At 43.2% G+C, this 23,882-nt stretch overlaps 1 protein-coding gene across 2 annotated transcripts in view; it reads right to left on the reverse strand.

The window, feature by feature from the left end:
• The window catches only part of EXPH5 (exophilin 5), a 71,618-nt gene extending 69,319 nt beyond the window's left edge, over positions 1-2,299 (reverse strand). For both annotated transcript variants that reach the window (XM_027580507.2, XM_027580506.2), the window contains exon 1: positions 983-2,299. In XM_027580507.2, coding sequence (XP_027436308.2) covers positions 983-1,299 — 317 coding nt within the window. In that variant the 5' untranslated portion in view covers positions 1,300-2,299. The remainder of the gene's footprint in view (positions 1-982) is intronic.
• Positions 2,300-23,882: the final 21,583 nt, after the last annotated feature.

Raw genomic sequence — 23,882 nt, forward strand, 5'->3', positions numbered from 1 at the left:
TGAACGAGTCTTTTCTAGAATTGGTGAGCAAGTCCTCGTATTCATTCCAGGACCTATCCCACACTTTCCCAGCAGAAAAACTGGTTAATTTACATCCCAGGCAATTACCTGTCAATATCAGTCTCTGGTATCTAAATCCCCACCTGTAACACTGTATAGTAAGGTCAGGGGTGAAATCTCGCAGCAGCTTCTCCCCGGCAGCACCACACGCAAGGAGACCCACCCATCTAGCCACTCGGCGCGTCCCAGTCCGAGGCCGGTTCACTCCACACAATGTGGTAAGTTCCTGGAACTGCGTGGCCTTTTGGGTGGGGCCACTTCGCCGCCAGTAAGATGCCATCTCTCCTGGGAGCCGCTGCCGGTCAGCGTGGGGTGGGGGGCGTCTCTGGGGCCGCGGGAGAGCGTGCTGGGTCGGGGCGGACCGCCTGGAGGACCCGGGCAAGGAAGCACGTGGGCGCGCGCGCGCCACGATTCCGCCCGGCGCAGCGCCCCCAGCCCATTTCACGGGCGCACCCGGCCTACGGCCCGCCACCGCCCGCAGGGCACCTGAGCGCGGCGCCGTGTCGTCGCACTGCCCCCACGCTGCCTGGACTCCTGCGGCCCACCGCCGCCCACGTGTCCCTGCCCGCGGCGCGCGGCAGCTCGGCGGGACCCACTCGGAGAGAAACGCTGCAAAGAACCTGCCAGCACGGCGAGGGCAGGGTCGCTCACCGCCCTGCGGCACCAGAGACCCGCAGGCTGTGGCCCGTCCGGGATGCCGCGCGCGGGCAAAGCACCAGCCAGCCAGGCATCCCACCGTCCTCAAGAGAGCAGCCGAGCGCAGCTCTCCCGCGCGGATGCTGCGCGTCCCGAGGCCCCGACAGGTGCGCCGCGAAGGCTCCGCACCTCCCTCCGCGTGCGCCCGGGTCGGGGGCGAGGATGGGGTGGGGGGGCTCCTGCGGGAGCCAGGCCCCTGGAGAAGAGAAAGGAATTTGTTCTGTACCTGATCCTGTCCCTCTCTGACCTCTGTAGCTCCTCGTTTCTTTCCAGCACCTGAAGGATCTTCCTGGCCTCTTCGTCGTTTAAGAAACTGAAATCAAACCCCCGAGGAACCTTCGTCATATTCTCTACTGTGTGTGAATTACACTTAAGCTCCTTGGCGCCTCCTGTTACGAAGACATTTTTCAAGGTATAGAAGACCAGTTTCAGGAACTTGATCCCATAGCCAATAAGAAGTCCGCCCCTTTGAAAATCGAAAACCACAAACTTAGGGAACGGCCCACACCTACAGGGCTCATTTCGACAACACCTTAATGACATGTTTCTGTCAACCTATCCAACCGAGATGCGAAATGAACGGCTCCACCGAGAGAGGGAACCAATCGAATTCCAAAGGGGCGGGCCCTTCCTCGTCTCCTCCCTCCCCTTTCCCCCTCCACCGCCTGTCAAACTTGTTAAAGTAACAATCCTACGTATTTCGGCACCTAAATGAGGCCCGAGCTTAAAGGTTGGCGCCAACGTAGTATTTGCTTTTGCCGTTGCTGTTTGCTCTCAGAAGTCCAGCTGGACTCGTGGAAGGAGTGAAAAGGAAGGAGATCCACAGCTAATCCTCCTTTTCAGTAAAGAGCAGCCCATGGGAAGGAGAATTGCAGTGGGAGCTTTAGATCTGGTACAAGAGTTACCCCAGTGGAAAGACCAAGAAGGGCTGAACTTGATGCACAGATGACTATGGCCTGACCAAGCCCAGGGGCTAAATTTAATGTATCCCTGGAAATGAGTTCTTTGCCAAGCCTCCCATCCTGCAGAGGCCCCCAGCACATTCTCCTACAAAAGTCATTATCGAGCTTTAGGGGAAAAAAACCAAAAACTTTTAAAAACCACAAGATGGTTTATGGTATCTTAGGAGAAGACAGCCCCAAGGGCAAAGGATGATGCAAATCACCTGTTTGTAGTTTTCTCTAAGATTTGATAATCTTCTTAATAATTTCAGAGAAGTAATTCAAGTGCCACTTTCAAACACCTAATCCTCTGACTAAAGCAAAATGTAATCCTGTGAAACCACCAGAAACAGCTTTCCTGGAAAGTATTCTTCTGAGATAGGATGGAAGTTTCAAAAGGTAGTCATATATATGCTTTTTAAAAAGTATTGTAGTGGGGGCACTGGGGTGCAGGAGTGCCTGGCTCCAGAGGTCCCAAACAGCCCGGATTTTGCCACTTGCCACTTAAAAATTCCAAAGGCAGAGAAATGAGCTGCAGTGAAACAAAAAAGGGACTCACTCTGGTGAGGGCAACACTGGGTAGACAGTGCACTAGCATCTCAAAGACTGCTTCCAGTTGCTGGAGTGGTGGGGGGGTGGGAGGGACGGGGTGGCTGGGTGATAGACATTGGGGAGGGTATGTGCTATGGTGAGCGCTGTGAGTTGTGCAAGACTGTTGAATCACAGATCTGTACCTCTGAAACAAATAATGCAACATATGTTAAGAAAAAAGAAAAAGAAGAAGATAGCAGGAGGGGAAGAATGAAGGGGAGTAAGTCGGAGGGGGAGACGAACCATGAGAGACGATGGACTCTGAAAAACAAACTGAGGGTTCTGGGGGGGTGGGGGGATGGGTTAGCCTGGTGACAGGTATTAAAGAGGGCACGTTCTGCGTGGAGCACTGGGTGTTATGCACAAACAATGAATCATGGAACCCTACATCCAAAACTAATGATGTAATGTATGGTGATTAACATAACAATAAAAAATTAAAAAAAGACTGCCTCCAAAGTACTGAAAATATTTCTGGGTTTAGACAAGAAAAATGTGGAAGAAAGATCAGTGCGTACATGCAAGTGGGCAGTCAAGGTTGGCCACGGTCTTGGGGTCAGTCATGTGGGGTCTTGCTGGCTCAGGGCAGTCCTCACTGCTTGGAGAGGGTAGTTTAGGTCCCATGCTTTGCCCTCAGGGTCTTTCACCTGAGTTAAGAGGAAAACTGGAAAGAGCTTAATCAGAAAGTACAGACACTAAGAATGGAGGTGGTTGAAGTTCCTCTTTCAGTATCAAGCCTTTGGTAGAAGACATGTTTCTTTGGTCTTAACTTTCAGCACAAAAGTAACTTTGTCAGATCAATTTGTCTGCCCCATAGCCGTAATTTTTGGTCGCTCCTTATGCCGTGGTGAGCATTGCTGACATTTAAAGTGTACTTCCACATGTATCATCTCCTTTCATGGCAAATTAACCCCATAAAGATTTTGTATCTGTAACAAAAACATAATGTCAAAAATGACTATTTACGTCTTGGCCTCTGGGTCCTCTCCTCACTTTGATCATTGTTATTTAAGACATGTCTGGGCAGGTCACCATTCAAAGAGTAACTTTCTGTGGGTGGCTGTTTGTTATTTCTCTGAAGCAGGAAACAATTCGGTTCACCAATGTTGTACAACCCATGGAACGTCCTTTAAAATAGTCTCTGTGTTAATGATGGTGGATTAGGATTGTGGCTCATATATGATGTCCATTTTTTCTACTCGTTAATGTGTTCGTTTCTTCCACATACATGTGGGATTTCTTTATGTGGGCACTGGTAGGGTTTTATCCTGTTCCTGCTTTATCAGTGAATTGATTTCAACTACCATGTACTGGGACCTCCTGTATGAGGGCCTTGTACACTATGAAAAAGATTCTCCTTGTCCTTGGGAAGTATATGATCCAGTGGGGGAGATGACACAGAAAAAGGCAAACATAGTAAATGTATCAAGAAAGTTCTGGTAGATCACAGAAGGAAGTCAGTTCCAGCTGAGTGGCTCAGGGAGAGGGCATGGTATTTGGGTTGTAACATGAAGGGTCAGATTTCAATAGGAAGAGATGGAGGACAGTGGGAGGAGGTGTGTGTCTAATCTAGGCCAGGGAAACAGGGCGCCGAACAGCAGAAGTACTGCTATCCAGGAATCTGCTCCTAATCCCTCAACTCCTCTGACAAATGGCAAAGTGAGCAAAAATTTGGGAGCTGGAAAATACAGGGGCCTATTCGGGGATTGGTAAATGATCTGTTTTGGCTAGAGTAGGCATTCTACATCGGGGGGCTATTGGGGGCACCATAATGAGGAAGGGGTTGAAAAACATTCGGCTAGCACATAGGACTTATATAGAGAGTAAATAAGGCTGTGACTCGACTATGAATGTCATGCTCAGGAATCTGGACTCCATGGTGTAGGCCATGAGACGTCAAGATAGGTTTTGAGGATGACAACGGTATAGTTGAAACTGAACGCTGGGGGAGAGTACCCTGGTAGCAGCAGATGAGGAAGATGGCACCACCCCATGGTGCCAGAACGTTGACGTAGGAGAGAGGGGAAGAGACCCTGAACCACAGCAGTGGACGTGGGAATACAAGAGGGTTGGAATCTAAAGACATGCTGGGCTGGCTCAGTGAGGAAGGCATGTGACTCTTGATCTCAGGGTTGTTTGAGCCTCATGTTGGCTGTAGAAACTACTTAAAAATAAAATGTTCAAAAAAATACCAAAGACATTGACTGGACTTGGAAACTCGTTAGATATGAGGGTGAAGAAAGAAGGAGTCACAAAGATGATGCAAGATTTCAAGAGAAGTGTCTGGAAGGAGAGTAGTCTCTTTGATGAGGAGAAGCATAAGGTTTGTAAAACTATCAGTTCAGTTTCACACATAAAGAGTTTGAGAGGGGCGCCTGGGTGGCTCAGCGGGTTAAACGTCTGCCTTCGGCTCAGGTCATGACCCCAGGGTCCTGGGATCGAGTCCTACATCGGGCTCCCTGCTCAGCGGGAAGCCTGCTTCTCCCTCTCCCTCTGGGCTCTCTCTCTCTCTCTCTCTCTGATAAATAAATGAAATCTTTAAAAAAAAATAGTCTGAGGTAACCTGCAATTTGTCCACATGGGGATACTCAGTCAAAGTGAGAAATTTGGGACTGGGGATTCTTGAAACAGGGATGAAGAAGTAGATTTGGAAGTCATCTGCTCACACATGATTGCCAAAATCCTGCGTCTGGATGAGATGGCCAGAGCAGAGGGTAAACTGAGAGGAGAGGCTGAGTCCAGAACCTTGAATGACCGCACTGGATGTCAGCACCGGGCCTTGCTTCTGCCCTGTACTCTAGCACAAGGGGGTGTGTGATTGAGGAGTGTTTATACTGAGGGTCTATATTGAGACATTTGCAAGGCGTTAGGGGTCGCCCTGGATCTGTGGGGCTATAAACTTAGTGCCTTTAAAGTCAGAATAGTTTTCAAAGTGTTGTTTCATGGGCTCATTCTGTCAGCTCCAAGCGGCCATTTTCCACCTTAGTATTTGGTAACCCTGGCAACCTCCCTCCCCATCTTGCAACCGGAGAGATACTCATCAGTTTGGTTTTTAATAGCAACAGCTGGATAGGTAGTGATGATAATCTTTAGAAATCTCCTGTCTTCTCCAGTCTGTTAGCCAAATCCCCAGCAAGAAGGCTTGGCTGGTTTTCTTCCCCAACAGTTGACGCAGCCAAGAGGACTGCTCATCTATCGCATACTTGACGGAATGTCTGAAATTGTTGTCCGCTAAAGTCACCTGTGACTCCAGGACGCCATTGAAAATCATCTCTGTAGACTGGGGGTCGTTTCTGCCCTTCCCACAGCAGGCTACGGGGTTAGTTTGGGTGCTAGCTCTCAGTTAAACAAGCAAATACAAGTCGGCTTGAATGTCAGGTGTTGGTAACAGGCCTTCGTTAGTAAACAAGAGATGTGAAATTCTGAAAAGGGAGTGCCCACAGATGTTCCTCTTCGTTCTCACTATTCTAATTGTTCAGGGAACAGCTTTGCAAATCCAGGTAGAAAACTTTTTTTTTTTTTTGTTATACCCGAGGCATCAGTTCTGAACCCGCAGTGACAGAATCAAGATTCTAGGGAGAACAGCAGCTTCAATTCTCTGAACCTTAGTTTTTTGTTTGTTTTTGTTTGTCTATAAAAGCAGGGCTAGCAGTAGAACCCACTTTGTAAGGCTAGTATAGAAATTCACTGAGATGACGCATGTCAGACGGTTAGCAAGGTCAGTGCTCAGTAAATAGTAGCTATTCATAATATTATATGCACACCGAGCAGCCTACAATGTTAAAAGTCATATTTTTCTCTGACTACAAAAGTATGACTTTATTAAAGTTTGGGGAAAACTGAAAAATAAAATGCAAGAGTCAAACAGATGGAGATAAAAAATCTCAGCTTTGGGGCACCTGGGTGGCTCAGTCAGTTGAGTGTCTGACTCTTGAATTCGGCTCAAGTCATGATCTCAGGGTCGTGAGACTGAGCCCTGCATCAGGCTCCCTGTTCAGTGGGGAGATTCTTTCTTTCTTTCCCACTGTCCCTCCCCCCGCTTGCGCGCGCGCACTCACTCTCTCTCTCAAATAAGTAAATAAATAAATAAAATCTTTAAAAAAAAATCTCTGCTTTATTACAGGTAAGTTAACAAAAGAATATGACTTGGTTCTGCAGTGAAATGGACGCACTACTACCTAGCCTTCCATAGCTACACCTTGGGGCAGAGCACCGGAGGGAGATCAGAATGTGGGGAGTAGATCTAATTAGTGATAGGAAGGTGATGGAAGAATGCCACCAAGTGCTTCAAGCTTTCTGATAGATTAGTTCTAGTCCAAAAGCATGGGTCAAGGAGTTTCCTACCCTTACCACCCTCCAGTCGGATGACTTACTCCTCCTCTACCCTAAGGAGTAAGTAAGGATCAGGGAGAGAGGCTGGGAACTCACTCCAGTCACAGAAGTCCCCTCACAGAAGAATGAGGCAATGGTTGCTCATTATATAAAAATGTAAGGAGATGGAAAAAAGGGAAGAAAGTATCAATTATCTATAATCCAAAGACTAGTTTGATTTTTAATATTTTTATTTGCATCTTTACATACTCCCCTTTTCCAAATATATCCAAAGAATGACATTATAATAAATAGTCTTCTATAATGTCCCTTTTCATGGCTGCATAGATTCCCTAGGATAAGGAGGTATCATGACCCTTTGAGTGATAGAAGCATTAGGCAGAATTCATAAAGACTTCTGGAGGGTTGGAGCACCTGGGTGGCTCAGTTGGTTAAGCGTCTGCCCTCAGTTCAGGTCATGATCTCGGGGTCCTGCGATCAGGCCCCAAGTCAGGCTCCCTGCTCAGAGGGGAATCTGTTTCTCCCTCTCTCCCTGCCCCTCCCCCTCCACTTGTGCTCTCTCTCAAATCAATAAATAAAATCATTAAAAAAAGAAAAGACTTCTGGAGGGTTTAAACAAGTCACTGAGCTCTGATGTGACAGATAGCATAAGTATGGTTCTAAAACTTAGAGTATCATATAAGGCAAGGCGAGAAGGGCCTTGTGCTCTGTCATGTCGGAAGTCAATATATGCAAGGTCTAGCTCTCAAAATCTGCCCCGCAAAACCCAAAAATCTGACCAAATCAAGGAACGAAGCAATACACACTTACTATTCATCCTAGTTTCAGGCATTCAATTCTGCCTCCCCCCTTCCCTCCGCATCCTCTGCTGTAAGGGGCTATCAGGGTTCCTATTCTACCTGAAGGATGAAGAAGGGAAGCAGGGGACTCTGAGATTTATACAAACACCCTAGACTCTACTCCAAAACTCAAGAGGTAAAACATTTCCCAAGGCATTATAAGAATCCACTGTTATCCTGACAGCCACACTTGAGAAAGCTAGATCAATAAATAAACACACAAATCTAAAAACACAGTACACTTTCCCTTGTGGCTATAGATGTAGGAAAAAAATCCCAAGAAAAATGCCAGTATATCAAAGATAGGATGCATTCAAAATGACAAAGTAGAGTTTATTCCAGAAATGTGAGCAGATTTTAATATTAACATATTTTCAAAAGAAGAATGTCATGTCAGTAAAACTCTTTGATGAAATTCGAGACCACCTTTGGCTAGAACTAAATTAAAATAAGTTAAATTTTAAGCCCTAGTTTTTTAGGATTAGAAGCTCATTTCCTTGGTGTGTCTTGGTGAAGGAATGTCTGTACCTGGCAATACCAATATCATAATTAACGGTAAGTCAATTGAGTGGAAACAATTCAAACATACCTGTTATTTCCTGCATTATACAACATTGTGCCGGTAGTTCTAGTTGGTATAATAAAGAAAGAAAAAGGAATGGGTGTAACACTCTGAAAAGAAAAAAAACTGACCGTAGATGGTGACCATCTCCTTACAAAATTCCCAAGGAAATCCATTTAAAAACTACTAGAACTAAAAAGAGAATGCATATAAGTGGTCAGTGTACTGATTCATTCCACAGATATTTATGGACTGTCTAGTATGTGTTCGGTAATGTTTTAGATATTACATACACAGTGTTAGGATAAAGCGTCTGCCTTCAAGAACATTACATTCTAATGGGCAGAGGGAAAAAATAAGAAACAAATCAACATGAATTTAGGGTGTGATAAATGAACCAAAATAACAGTGTGGTGGGTGGGAAGGGTGGAGGGGGTCATGTCTCTGGCAAAGGCTTCGGTGAGGTGCCATGTGAGCTGAAACCGGAAGTCTCAGAAGCCAGACAGGTGAAGAACTGGGAAGATAAATATACATATGTCCACAAAGGGCTTAAATTTGAACAAAATTTGGGTAAAACATAGACTTATCTAGCTAGTTATAAAATGTTTTGAACCTACCTCACCCTCACGCAAGAAATAATCCCTTGAGTTCTCTGCTCCAGGCCATGTGGCTCTGTGGCTCTGCGGCTAAGGGCACTTAGTATTTGCTCAGCCTGCTGTGTGGCCAGCCACGTGCCAGGTGCTGGAAGCACAGAGGTACAAAGACAAACAAGGTCTCAGTCCTCGTGGAGTTTGCATTCCTGAGGGAAGAGACAGTATATAAGTCAATAAACAGAAGATTTACCAAGTATGATAAGTGCTATGAAAAAAATTAAGAGTGAGGTGAGGGAGAGCAACTTTGGGGAGAAGACGACTACCTTCCATGGGGCAGTCAAGAGGGCCACCCTGAACACTGATGTGTAATTGGAGATCTGAAGGGTGTCATGAATCCAGCCTTGACACGAGCCAGGCAAAGAGGCCAAGTGCAAAGATGCTGAGGCGGGAGAGTGATTGACACTCTGGGCTGATGTCTCTGGACATCGTGGTAAATGGGAGTGTAAGGAGGGGAGGGAAGGTTGGCCTGATAATATAAGCAAGTCAGGCCAAGACAAGGGACTTTAGATCTTATTCAAAGAAATTGGGCTGGGAGTCAGGAGTCCGGAGTCCTTAGTTCAAGCTCTGTTTACACAATTTACTAGTTGTGTGACCCTGGGTGGTTATGTAACACTTCCTTATCTGTGAAGTGAGAGTAATAATTGTACCCACCTCGTAAGGCTGTGGAATTAAACGTGATAATGTATGTAAAGTGCTTAGCACATAGTATGCTGTGTGGGAGACAGAGACAGGGAGAGGCGGAAACAGAGACAGACACAGAGTGTCCTCCCCAGCCAGGTGGCTGGTTGGATTCTGCTATTGCCTCCTCACACTTGGCCAACTTCTGGGATAAGAAATTTCCAGATACTATCTCTTCTCTCTCTGCTTCCCAGATGGAGGAAGTCTTACATGTGGACAGAACTCACCTCAAATCATTTGAGACTTAAGGATTAAAATAGTTTTAAATTAGAAATATAGCATGATGAGAGAAAAAAGATACTCATAATCCTGTCATCCTAATTCAAGAGGTATTTTTTCACGTTTGAATGTCATCCTAAAGTTCTTGCCCGTGGGTGTGTGTGGGTGTGTGAAGATAGAGTTATAATCACAACTGTACACACACACACACGCATATGTATTCCTCGATTATAATCACAGTGAACATTTTGATAAAGGCTTTTAATATTGTTACTGAAAGACCTCTATAGGAGATGATTTCACAATCTAGTGGGATCAAAAAATAACTTGAAGATTCTTTGAGAACTCTAAAGTGTTTTATGGAAAAAAAGATGATTGATGTTACTCGTAATACCTCGGTAACCAGTGGGAGCAGTTTACAGTATTCATTCTTTGGAAATTCTTACAACAACTCTCCCTACCTCCACTGTGGTTGCTTTTCCTTTCAGAGGAAGGTGCCCTTCCCATAACAGTTTCTAAGTACACATCAAGGGGCATCTGGAAAAGAAATATTTTCATTTGTTGTTGGGGAATCTTCTTACCCATAAAGGAAGCAGGGTAAGTGAGAGCACTCACGAAGATTATGGGAGGGACACTTTGATAACTACTGCCAACCTCAGGGGAAAGCATGCTATCCCAACTCTCAGTAGATTTCATTTTATTTTATTAAAGATTTATTTATCTGAGAGACAGAGAAGGAATGGGGAGGGGGCAGGGACAGAGGGAGAGGGAGAGGGAGAGAGAAACCCAAGCAGACCCTGTGCTGAGCAGGAAGCCAGATGTGGGGCTCCATCCCATGACCCTGAGACCACAACCTGAGCCAAAATCGAGAGTGGGATGCTCAACCAACAGCACCACCTAGACACTCCTCTCAGAAGATTTTAAAAATGCTAATGAATCACTTCTTCAAAATCAAAGGCTTTTATTTGTTTGCTTCCATAGTACTAATCCATCAAACTTGATTTTACTCTTTGTGTCTAGGAGATTGCTATCTGGGGAACGTGGGAAAAAAGACGAGGTGAGAAGAGAAGACCCCTCCTATATGTCCCCTGCTATACTGCATGGAGAAGTGGAGGAACGTGGGATAGGAAGAGTGAGGGAAAATTCTAATACAGAAGACTGATCTTGGTGTCTTCCAAGCTTCAAAGAAATGTCCATCAGAATGAAATGAGTGAGATCGAAAACTAAATTTCCTTTTCCCTATCCACTGGTGCATAATAGCCTCTTTGCAACCTCTAATTACATGGACCATTATGGTTAATTAATATACTACTTATATCAAATCAAATGGTGACTCAGACTAAACTGGAAGCTTTTTCAAAATCTGTGCATTTTGTGGAACAGAATAGAAAGCCTACAAATAAACCCACAATTATATGGTCGATTCCTTCGACAAAGGAGGAATGAGTGTCCAATGGAAAAGGACAGTCTCTTCAACAAATGGTGTTGGGAAAACTGGAGAGCGACACACAAAAGAATGAAACTGGACCACTCTCTTACACCATACACAAAAGTAAATTCAAAATGGATTAAGGACCTAAATGTGAGATTTGAAACCATAAAGGTCCTAGAAGAGAACACAGGCAATAATTTCTCTGACATTGATTGTAGCAACTTCCTTCTAGATATGTCTCCTGAGGCGAGGGAAACAAAAGCAAAAATAAACTATTGGGACTACACCAAAATAAAAGCTTCTGCACAGCAAAGGAAACAACCATAAAACTAAAAGACAACCTACGGAATGGGAGAAGATATTTGCAAATGACATAGCCAATAAAGGGTTAGTATCTAAAACATGTAAAGAACTTCGACAATTCAACATCCAAAACCTGAGTAGTCCAATGAAAAAAATGGGCAGAAGACATGAACGTTTTTCCAAAGAAGACATCCAGATGGCCAACAGACACATGAAAAGATGCTCAACATCATCATCAGGGAAATGCTAATCAAAACCACAATGACACCTGTCAGAATGGCTGAAATGAAGAACAAAAGAAACAAAAGTTGGTGAGGATGCGGAGAAAGGGGAACCCTCGTACACTGTTGGTGGGAAGAATGCCAGCTGCTGCAGCCCCTGTGGAAAACAGTCTGGAGGTTCCTCTAGAAGTTAAAAATAGCACTACCTTATGATCCATTAATGGCACTACTAGGTATTTACACCCAAAATACAAAAACACTAATTCAAAGGGAAACATGTACCTTTGTGTTTATAGCAGCATTATTTACAATAGCCAAAGTATGGAAGCCGCCAGTGTCCATCAACAGATGAATGGATAAAGAAAATGTGGCGTATATATATTTATTTCTTTATTTTCTTTCTCTCTCTCTCTCTCTCTCCATATATATATATTCAAATATCACTCAGTTATAAAAAGGAACGAAATCTTGCCATTTCCAACAACATGGATGGAACTAGAGAGTATTATGCTAAGTGAAATAAGTCAGCAAAAGCCGAATACCATATGATTTCATTCTTATGTGGAATTTAAAAACAAAGCAAATGAGCAAAGGAAAAAACAAGAGAGAGAGACAAACTAAGAAACAGACTCTTAACTATAGAGAACAGATGGATGGTCACCAGAGGGGAGTAGGTGGGGGATGGGTGAAATAGTTGAATTAAGAGAATTAAGGGTCCATTTATCATGATGAGCACTGAGTAATGTATAGAATTGTTGAATCACTATATTGTGCACCTGAAACAAATATGACACTGTATGTTAACTACACTAGAATTAAAATCTAAAATTTAAACCTAATTTAAAAAAAATCTGTGCATGTTAAAGAGTTTATTAATATATTTGGAATTTTTTCTTTTTGATTAAAAAAACCCATGTTTTAAACTAGATAAAATTGTTATCTGTTTCACGTGACTAGCAAAGTACCAAGACCGTAATTCTTCAAAACTTGTATTGTGATTTAAGTGGGCAAATTTCCATTAAATGGAATTTGATTATTTCGTTTCTTCTTTCTAAATTCATTTCCAGGACCAAGCTAGTGTCTGACTGGAAGAGTTTATGCAGAGCTAACTAATCAAGTTCTCCCTAACTTAACCTCCATAACTTAATTTGGGTGTATTCTAAGTATTTTTTGGTTTTTCATTGCTTCTCCTAGTCATTTATTCTAATTTATGGGGCATGCTTCAAACAGTGCTTAAACCACCCAAATGTCAGGACTTGAGCCATTACCTTTGCCAGGGCAACTGATTATTTTCTTTGGTTATATTTGCTATTTTGTGTAGTCAGAGGTTTATTGTTGCTATAAACCGAATGTTTGTGTCCCCACAAAATTTGTAGGTTGAAACCTAGACCTCAATGTGATGGCATAGGGAAATGGGGCCTTTGGGAGGTGATTAGGTCATGAAGGTTGAGCCCTTACGAATGGGATTAGTGCTCTGGGGGGAAAGAGACCCCAGGGAGCTCCCTAGGCCTTCCACCTTGCAAGGACACTGCAGGAAGATGGCTGTCTACAAACCAGGAAGTGTTTCTCACCAGACCCTGAATCTGATGGCACCTTGATCCTGGACCACCCAGCCTATAGAACCATGAGAAATAAATTCCTACTGTTTCGAGGCCACCTAGTCTATGGTATTTTGTTATAGCAGCCCAAACATGCTAAGACAATTGTGACGTACCATGTTGGATGACAAGTACAGTGATATCAAGTGATGTCATGCAGGATAATGATCCATAAGCTTCTAAATATGAGCAATCGAAAGAACACAGAAAGTTGTTGTTCTGCATTCAGAAACACGCTAAATCCTCTAGCAAAGCCTGTAGGATGGGAAAGAATGATCTGTCATAGAGTGACTTCCTGCAATTAACAGAATAGTCTTCCTGAAGGTAAAAATATGCCGTATTTGCTTGTTGCCCCTGAGTTAGAATGTCTAACTTAAGTATAATTGCGCAGAAATCAATACTCTCTTGAAGTGGAGTAACTTCTAGGTCTTGCTAAATCCTGTTAAACTAATTATTGTGTGGATAAAAATATGCCGGTGCTTTAATAAACACTATAATAATCACATGATGATAATAAACACAACCGATAATCACATGATGACATCTATCTTATTAGACATTCTTCTAGTCAAGAGGTTTACTAAAATAGACAATTTAAGAATGAAGAGCATACTTCAACCAATAGTCACAGGAAAGAAAATGTACTTAACATCCAAAGAAATGCAAAGTAGAAAGAGTATCCCCGAGACTGACTAAGAAATGGTCATGTAAATTTATGATCACACGGGGAGCAATCCAAGCTTATAAACAACAATTTATATAATGACAGATGCCCTTCTCCCTCTGGGGCCTTTTAAAAAAACTTTCAGTTCTGGATTTCAACCAGTATTTTTTTTTCTCAACAGTGTTTCCCTTCGGTATAAAGAGTTCCCGTAATTTCAAATCTTTAAAAATGATAAATAGCAAAAGCTGTGGAAGCTTCGTCTTTTTGCTGGAAGTGTAAATATCTGAATGCGAAATGATGGATTCTTCACATCTCTTTCCTATTTTTTTTTAAGACTGGTCTAACTCTGGGAGCCTGGGTGGCTCAGTTGGTGAAGCGACTGCCTTCGGCTCAGGTCATGATCCTGGAGTCCCGGGATGGAGTCCCGCATCGGGCTCCCTGCTCAGCAGGGAGTCTGCTTCTCCCTCTGACTCCCCCCTCTCATGCTCTCTCTCTCTATCTCATTCTCTCTCTCAAATAAATAAATAAAGTCTTTAAAAAAAAAAAAAGACTGGTCTAACTCCTGTGACACAGTAGCCACTTGATGTGCTCCCGTCATGGGTTATCAAATCGCTCACTTATACTACGACTCCTTGTATCCTGTGCCCATTTCCAGTGCATGCACCCACATGTTCATTTTGGGTTATTTCGTTAATTCACTGAAGGTTATTTTTGTTCATTCATTCATTCACTCATTCATTCCACAAAACTTATATTATGTCTTGTGCCAGGCACTGTTCTTCACCTTTCTATTCTAGTTTCTCTTTTTAGTTTTGTTTCCTCCAAATTCCTAGCATGGTCATTTTAAGCAGTTATCTTCCCCCACACCCAACACCTCTTTTTGAAGCGTGTATTCTATAGAGAACTACATTACCTAGAAATTTTCCAGAAAGGCAGCTCACCTGGGCTAGACAGCTTTTCTTTCATGTAACTTACTGTCATCCTTGGACCCCCACTTCACTGAAACTGTCTTTAACATAAGCTAGGTTGTAAGATCCCAGGAGGATGAGAAAAGTACACAGAAACCCAACGCCTACTGCAAATACTGTAACAGTCATATATCACTTCCCAGGTTGGTTTCAAAATCGTATTTTAATGGGCATGGTTTCTTTTGGGGTGCTGAAAATGTTTGGAAACTAGACAGAGGTGATAGTTGAACAACATTGTGTGTACTCAATGCTACTGAATTGTTCACTTTAAAATACTTAATGTTCTGTTACATGAATTTTTTTAAAAAATTGTCAATGTTGACTAAATTACAAATCTTCCCATCTTCACCCCAGTAGTCTAGGGAATATTCCAAATATAAACTCAGTGTATCAAACATAATGTCGTTGTTAACTCAGTCTTCTCAAACCGTGAAGCTGAAGTTTAGTCCAGCTGTGAACTCTCACAAGGCACAGCCGCTCTGTTCTGACTTACGGCCCATTTGTTCTGCATGACTCTGAATGCTAGAACAAATACCTTCACCTGCGGGTGGAGAGAACAGTTCCTAATAACACCTAATAACCCTCAGGAGCAAGACTTCCTTATGGATTGACCCGGAAAAAAAAAAGAAAGTCTGTTTCTAGAAATAGCCGGTGCAGATTTCAGAGATTGAAGGAAAAAGATGACTGGGATTCTGGAATGATACTGGGGAGGCGCAACAAGCCTGGTATCCCTAAGTAAGTACACATTGGAGATACATCTAGCGGTCCAGGACAGAAAAGAAGATGTTTGGATGGCAACTGGTCTATTTTAGAGTAATTTTTGGAGGTAGGTGGTAATTTTTGTTTAATTGAGGGAAGGTCTAAATGTTTTTATTGATAAAAGAGAAACTATTTTCCTCTCAGTTAATTCTTTCTTTATTACTCTACCCAATCTTTTGGTATTTTCTGTGTTTGTTTTATGTATATTATTATTATAATTAGAACTTAGATAGAGTTTCCTACTGAGGAGGTCTGGACCCCAGTCTGTTTTCTACAAGCAAGTGTCCTCGTTCATAGATTAGAAGATGTGATAGCAACAGGAATGTCCAGAAGACGACTTTTAAAGAAGAGGATACTGACCAAAGGCAGCCAGGAAAATGGTCTGGAGGTGGATGTGGAGGCCAAGGAGAACGCCCTTACCTGAGGGTCCTGAGACTCCAGGGTCAATGGGAAGAAGGCAACTCAAGAAATGGCCACCATCTTTGGTCAAGGACGAAATCTGGGTCATGAGGACAATATTAGTTTTTGGTTAAAGGGAGGAGGAACATTCAGCAAAGGTCTGTAACAGTATAGAAAATCTGGGTAGGGTGCCTGGGTGACTCAGTCAGTCAAGCATCTGCCTTCGGCTCGGGTCATGATCCCAGGGTCCTGGGATCGAGCCCCATATCGGGCTCCCTGCTCAGTGCTGAGTCTGCTTCTCCCTCTCCCTCTGCTCCTCTCCCTCTCCCTCTGCTCCTCTCCCTCCCCACTCCTCTCTCTCTCTCTCTCTCTCTCTCTCAAATAAACAAAATCTTTTTAAAAAAGAGAGAGAGAGAGAGAAAATCTGGGTAAAGAATAAAATCTTGCCATTTGCAATGACATGGATGGAGCTAGAGGGTATAATGCTATAGGAAATAAGTCCATCAGAGTAAGACAAATATCATATGATCTTACTCATGTACGAAATTTAAGAAATGAAACAGATGAACTTGGGGGTTGGTGGGGGGAGGGAGGGAGGCAAACCAGAAAACAGACTCTGAACTACAGAGAACAAACTGAGCGTTGCTGGAGGGAAGGTAGACAGGGGGAATGGGTTACATGGGTGATGGGCATTAAGGAGGGTACTTGCTGTGATGAGCACCAGCTGTTAAATGGAAGTGATACATTCTACCCCTGAAACTAGTATTACACTATATGTTAACTACATGGAATTAAAAAAAAAACTTGAAAAAAAAGAAAATTTTGGTAAAGTTAATAAGGATTTCATAAGTCATGAGTAAAGAAGTTAGAGAAATAAGGCTGAGTTGCCTGGAGATGAGTTTGATGAGACTGACTTAGAAGAGAATGGTAATAAAGAAAAGTGCAGTGGGCAAGAAGGACATTCCCAAGAGCAAAATCACAGGTAGTAGGATGGAGTTTCAGGAGATATAAAAATGTTTCTGAGACAAGAGTATCAAACCATCATCCCCAAAGTGCCAGATGGAATCCCGGTGTGATGGTGGAGCACCCTAAAACAGCCCTTCAAGGTGGAGACCTTTAACTGATCATGAATCATAACCATCCTTTCTTTTTTTCTTTCTTTCTTTTTTAAGATTTTACTTATTTATTTGACAGAGAAAGAGAGAGAGCATAAGCAGGGGGAGCAGCAGCTGAAGAAGAGGGAGAAGCAGGCTCCCTGCTGAGCCTGACGATCCTGGGGTCCTGGGATCCAGCCACGTGTCAGCCTAAGCAGGGAGCCCTAGACGGGGCTCAATCCCAGGACCCTGGGATCATGACCTGAGCCGAAGGCAGACGCTCAACCGACTGAGCCACCTAAGTGTCCCTCTTTTTTTTTTTTTTTTAAGATTTATTTATTAGAGAAGGGGGGGCAAAGGGAAAGAATCTCAAGCCGACTCCCTGCTGAGCTTGGAAACCGACCTGGGCTCCATCCCACAGCCCTGAGATCACGATCTGAGCTGAAATCAAGAGTTGGGTGCTCAACGGGTTGAAGCACCTAGGCGCCCCCTTAACTGTCCTTTCTAAAATGGATTGGTCATGAAAGTGGTGACTCTGCTCCTTGGGTTCTTCTCCTCCTGCAAAGACCCTGAGTCTGATCGGCACTAACCTGATGTTTACAGAGAAGGTAAAGGAAAATATCTGCCTAGGTAGAGCATCGAAGGAAATGTTATTCCTGTAAAAATTAAATTGCGTGATGGATCAGTGCAGTGGTTCTCAACCAAGGGTGATTTTGGTACCCCCCAGGGACATTTGGCAAAACCTGGAGATGTTTTTCATTGACACAACTCGGGGGAAAGGGGTAGTGTTGGCATCTACTGTAGGGACCAGAGATGCTGTTGAAAATCCTACCAGGTACAGGCCACTCCCCACAAAGAATTATCTGGTCCAGAATGCCAATAGTGTCGAGGTTGAGAAATTCTGTGTCAGGGTGAGCAGGATTGAGAGATCCTGGCGTCTGAGATATGTTCTCCTCATCACTACTTCTGTGGCCTTTGAAAAGCTACTCAGCTTCTCTAATGGATCTCAGTAGATAAAGCTGCTCGCCATGAACCCCGTATAGTGGACATACATGATGATGAATCGTTCTGAACAGTAGGAAGAGAAACACAAATGTAACAGTTGACCGTCAGAGGCCATGACTGTCACCCCCCCCACACACACACACACCCTGTGTGGCTGTCCCTTCACAGGTCTGAGTCCTCCCTCCTGGAGGACTGCAGGGCCCCTGTACCGCGCCCCCCCCCCGCCCCGCCACCCTCCGCTTTAAGTTCCTTTTAGTCCATTTTTGGAAACCGAAACTAGGCTTGTTCTCCTGAAATACTGCTTTCGGCGCCTAACTTTCCCTGATCAGGATGCCGTGAATTATCGACATGACTTCTGTGTCAGTCCTCAAACTGCCTGCCTCCAAAGCTCCGTCTTGATCTGAGCCTGCTCTCCCTCCAAACCTACTCCCGGCAGCTGGTTTCCTAGTGGTCCCGTCTTTGCTCAGACTCGTCCCCTGCTTCCTCCCCCCCACCGGCTCCACTATCCTTATTACATCCTGCCCATCCTGAGGCTGAGCTCCACTTTACTTCCTCTATAAAAGCCTTTGTTCTTATTCCCACCCACCTGCCCTTCTCTTCGAAAAGCTTTTTGACCTATTCGTCAGTCTCACGCAACTTAAATCCAAATTATTCACTATTTTTATTTTATTTTATTTTTTTTAAAGATTTTATTTATTTATTTGACAAAGAGACACACAGCGAGAGAGGGAGCACAAGCAGGGGGAGTGGGAGAGGGAGAAGCAGGCTTCCCGCCGAGCAGGGGGCCCGATGCGGGGCTCGATCCCAGGACCCCGGGATCATGACCTGAGCTGAAGGCAGATGCTTAATGACTGAGCCACCCAGGCACCCCTGTTCACTATTTTTTAATATATTTTTATTTTGGATTCTCTGAAGAGATTGTAAACTTCTCTGTTTTCAGCTGTTGGAAGACAAGAGTTTCATACTAAAGACTCGCTTTGCATTAAAGACTTTCCCAAGCTCTCCCCGTGTGACTCATCCCAGCCTGATGACAGCGCTCCCTCGAGCCTCACTCTACCTATACAGACCTTTATCACAGCACCTGAAATTAATTCTTCCTGGCACTTTTTGTTTACATACCTCTCTCCCCTAGCTAGACGGTATACAGGAACCATATCTTAATTATTTTTATTTTATTAAACTCAGACGTTCTGCCCCAGGTTCAATTTTTCCATACCACTCATTGATTTTTACATTTTATAAACCATTGAGAGCATTCACATTCACCCTCACAGACTGTGAAGATCTTATATGATGGCTTTTCATTAGCCGTCTGAGTCATCAAATTGACGTTCAAGAGAAATAGGAGAGATTAGGAGGTCTAAACATACAGTAGGCTCTTCCCCAGAAAGGCTTTGAAATACGAATCTGAGAATGAACAGAAACTGTTCCAGACTGTAAGATAATACAACACAAATATAAAACATTGCCAACGAAAATATCACTCTCCCACATAAGATTTTAGAAAAAGGGAGGAAGAAACTTATTTCTGTTTCTTCCCTTTATCATCTGCTTCTCTCTCACATGCCCAGAGGAGCTGGAAGAACAGAAAGATAGAAAAAAGAATTCTAGAATTTCTACTCGATATTAACATTGGGAATGAGAATTATTTTTAAAACTTGCTTAGGCCCATATTTATTCAATGTTGTGCTGTTTTTAGTGTGAGGAGAATATGAAGCCAACCAAAAAAGACTCCATCCTAATTTTTCCTCATTCAACATATAAGATACCATTCAAACAAAACATTCTTGCTTCAGCACATGACTGTCAGAGAATCAAACAATTGGAAACCACATTATTGCTGGTACTTACACCCGGGTAGCTGGAAATGATGGTGTGACTGGCATGGTGGCTCCAGAATGTACTAAAATTGTCTTTGTTTTGTTTGGCTCATATATATGCTCTTCTAATTTGCATGCATAATTACGTAAATGCCAAGCAATTATCCACTTTCCTCACTCAGTGATTTATGCATGTGAACAATCCTTCCCTTCACTAATTTTCATGCCTCCGCCCACAGTTTCATCAGACAAGGTGCCATGTGTCTGCCAATCGCCTTCTCTTAGATCAAATCTAGGGACATTTCTGTAGCCCTGGGACTCTGTCCTATTATTTTCCAGAACTCTTGCCCATGAACCAATTTTTTACATCTTGTCTTCACTGAAGAAAGTTACATTCTGGCATTTCTGGCAAATCCTACATTTCTAACTGGGTTTAGTACATCTGTGTATTTTCTCTCTTTTATAAGCTAGTATTTCTCAAAGGCTTATCTGAAGATCAGAATCAGCTGGGTTGTTTTTTTAAAAAATGCAAATTTGGGGGCCCATTCAGACCCATAGAATCAGAATCACTGGTAGTAACATGGTGTCTGCATTTTTTATGTAGTATTTTTAATTTTTAATTGTGGCTAAATACATATGAAATTTACCATCATAACCATGTTTAAGTGTAGGGTTCAGTGGTATCAAGTACAATCACTTTGTTGTGCAACCATCACCACCTTCTATTTCCAGAACTCCTTTCATTTTGCAAAACTTAAACTCCATACTCATTAAAGAGTAACTCCCCATTTCCCACCAACCCCAGCCCCACCAACCACCATTTAACTTTCTGTTTCTATGAATTTGACAACTCTAGGTGCCTCATATAAGTGGAATAATAGAGTAGTTGCCTTTTTGTGACTAGCTGATTTCACGTAGCATGCCTCCAAGATTCATCCATGTTGTAGCATATGCCAGAATTTCCTTCTTATTAAAGGCAGAAGAGTATTCCATTGGATGTATATAAGGAACCTGCATTTTTAACAAGCACTGTAAGGCAATATGCACACTATCGTTCGTAACCGCCACCAAGTTTTCCGGTGTTCCAATTTTACTTTCCTAAAGTACAGATTTGGAAGGTTCTGCTCATCACCTTACAACCGTGTAGTGCAAAAAAAAGGAAGTTTGGTGATTACTGAATTTTCAAAATGAACATTCAGGAGAAGCTAGTAATACTCTGGAAATACAGGAAACTTCAAATAACACCACTGTTAAACTTAGCTCTTCTTCAATGTCCCTTTTCACACTGGTGAATGCACATTTGCTGAGGTCAGAGGAAGGGGTCCTCCATGCTTTTCTGTAGCTCCTTTCCAGAGACTAGAACTGGACTGATACCTACCTTTGATGCTATGGGAAAGAGCTCAAGCAGAGATTGCAAAGACTTCTGTTTTAGACGGCTGCTCTCTGCAGGCCAAAGTTCCATATCCAATGTCAGGAAGAGAAAGAGAGAGAGAGAACAACCAGTGAGCCCAGGGCTGAAGGCTGAAACAAGTAAGTACTGTCCCTGAGAATTATTCCTGCTTGAATTAATTTTCCAAACTCAGACTCCTTTTGGACTCTTGATATCTCACAACGATACATGAACTTTGATTTGTTAATAGTATCCCATGTAAGTGGTTCTTAACCGAGGGCAATTTTGCTTCCCAGGGACATTGACAATGTCTGGAGACTGAGAAGGTATCAAAACAGTTCAAGAAGTTTATATGGAAGAATTACCAAAAGTCCAGAATTTTGAAGTTGAGAAATGTATTTAATTCATTCACTTATTCATTCATCAAATGTATACTGGACACTCACTGTGTGCAAGACACTGTGGGAAGCCAAAATTGCTAATGTTGTTTGCTGGCAGAGAAAGCTTAGTCTTGCCAAGGGCTACACAAAGAGATTGAAAGGGCTTTTAACAAACAGAAGTGACCCATATCTTTCTTACCAAAAGCCAAGGGAAAAACTTTGTTTTAACTTACAGTAGCATATTAATGAGATTCTAAGCTCCCCCCCCCCGCTTTTTTGCTACTACTAATTGCCTCCTTTAATATTGTGATAATGCTTTATTAGTTAAATTGCTTAAGAGATAACAGAATTCATGTTATCTCGAGAGCAAAGGTTATGCCAATTAAGTTAAGAGAGGCTTTCCTGTGGGAAAACCTGTAGTGTCCTGTCCTCACTTCAAATAGTATCCACAAGAGATCCTATCCTGGGTTCGAGCAGTGGCGCCCCTCATCCCTGCACGGATCGCTCAGCCCAGGGGCCAACAAGAAGGGTCCCCATTCCAGGACTTGGCTCCTTATGCACACTCAACGGTCCTGGTATAGGATGAAGCACATTCTGAAGCCATCGGTCCCTCACACAGAGGCACGGATGCTGGAAGAGATTCTCGGTCCAAGCAGAGTCCTCCTCCCGGGGTTCGAACCGCGAGGTCAGAGTCCTGCTCCAGAGGAGAGAGCCCAACTCCGAGGGCAAGGTTGCAATCTTCATCACGGGGAGGCGCCAGGACCAGAAGCGTCCCAGAAGGCTGATTCGCATTTTGGCTGCGAAGCCCCCGAAGGAAACTGTGTGGAGGCACAACGATGCTTAGCCTGGAAACCATGAAGTCTCTCGAAGGAGACAATGTTCATTTCAGTGCTTTCCTCCCCACCGCAGTGATGAGCAGCCTGGATGCAGCCATGCAGTCGCTGGAAACAGTTACCGAAAACGGTGAGATTTTCGTGATTAGGACCTCAGTGCAGGGGGATGGGTCTGGGTCAGGAGCCTTACCCTCAGAAGGCAGTCTGAACTCTGCCTTTGTTCCTGTGGCTAAGGGGAAACAAGTATTTGTCAGTGGTCTCCCCACCTTTCTCCTGCCTAGACGGTTGTTTAAAGATTCCAGCGTGAGTTAACAATAAAAAATAAACTTTAAAAAACATCTATAGATATATACATGGATATAGATTAGTATTGTCGAGAAAGGCAATCTTGCTTTGCATGCTCCAAGATGGGAAAAAAACTAAGAACAAATGGTTGGTTCTGCTTTTTCATGGTGTTTTGCATCAGGTGCATGTGGCTAGGATCTTTCATGTTCCAGGGAGTTTTTGTAGATAAGGGAGGCCTTTCCTGTTTATTCTTTCATTAATGCTAATTTTGAAAAAAGTTTCGTTGATATTAAAAAAAGCTTTATAAACCCAGTTGTTAAGTGTTGAAACATTGATGACAAACTGATTCCATTCTCTTTGGCTTTTAGTTAAAAAGAAGCCTGTTATGTTTCAAAAAAAGACAAAACAAAACCAAAAAACCAAATAGTATCCACAATAATTTGTGTTATTGGAGTGTATATTTAATTTGGAAATAAATATTAAGTCCTAGGAATGCGTACAGAAGATTCATGAATTTGAAGAAATGGATATGATTTATTTGCTTTCCTCCCTAGTCATAAAACTAAAATGTTTGTGCATAAAGAGTATTTAAATGAAGAAATCAAATAATCTGAGCCTTTTGTTTTCATCTGTACATGGTGTATACTGCCCATTATTGGACAGATGAGCAAAACAACCTGGATATTCAAATTTAAAACATGACTCTTCTGACTCACATTGCCGCTTGACTTTAAATCCTATTGCCTAATGATTGCCTCATTGGGATTATATGAATCATCACCTCTCTTCTGTGTGTTGACTAACTAGAAGGAGACCTCCCAGTTTCTCCTGAGAGATTTGTTTCCTTTTATCTGTGGTCAACATCACCATGACACCTGAATAGGATGATTGCTTTCCAGGCACTAGATGCTGTCCTGAGCCAGGAGGCTGAAATAGGCAGAGCACAGCTTCCTTCAGTCCCTTTATTCTATGAACATCTACTCAGCGTGATGCTCAGGATCATAGTCGCTGGTCTTTAAGACTCTACAACCTGGCGGAGGAGTATAAAATGCAAGAGTACTGCTGAATCAAATGGGCCAGCGTAGGAGGTTTCTGATAAGCAAACTCGGAACTTTCAGTGTTAATCCAGGTCCCTCTTCAATTGACATTTGGAGACTGAC

The sequence above is a fragment of the Zalophus californianus genome, chromosome 11 (assembly GCF_009762305.2).
Source record: "Zalophus californianus isolate mZalCal1 chromosome 11, mZalCal1.pri.v2, whole genome shotgun sequence".
NCBI classification, from domain to species: Eukaryota; Metazoa; Chordata; class Mammalia; order Carnivora; family Otariidae; genus Zalophus; species Zalophus californianus.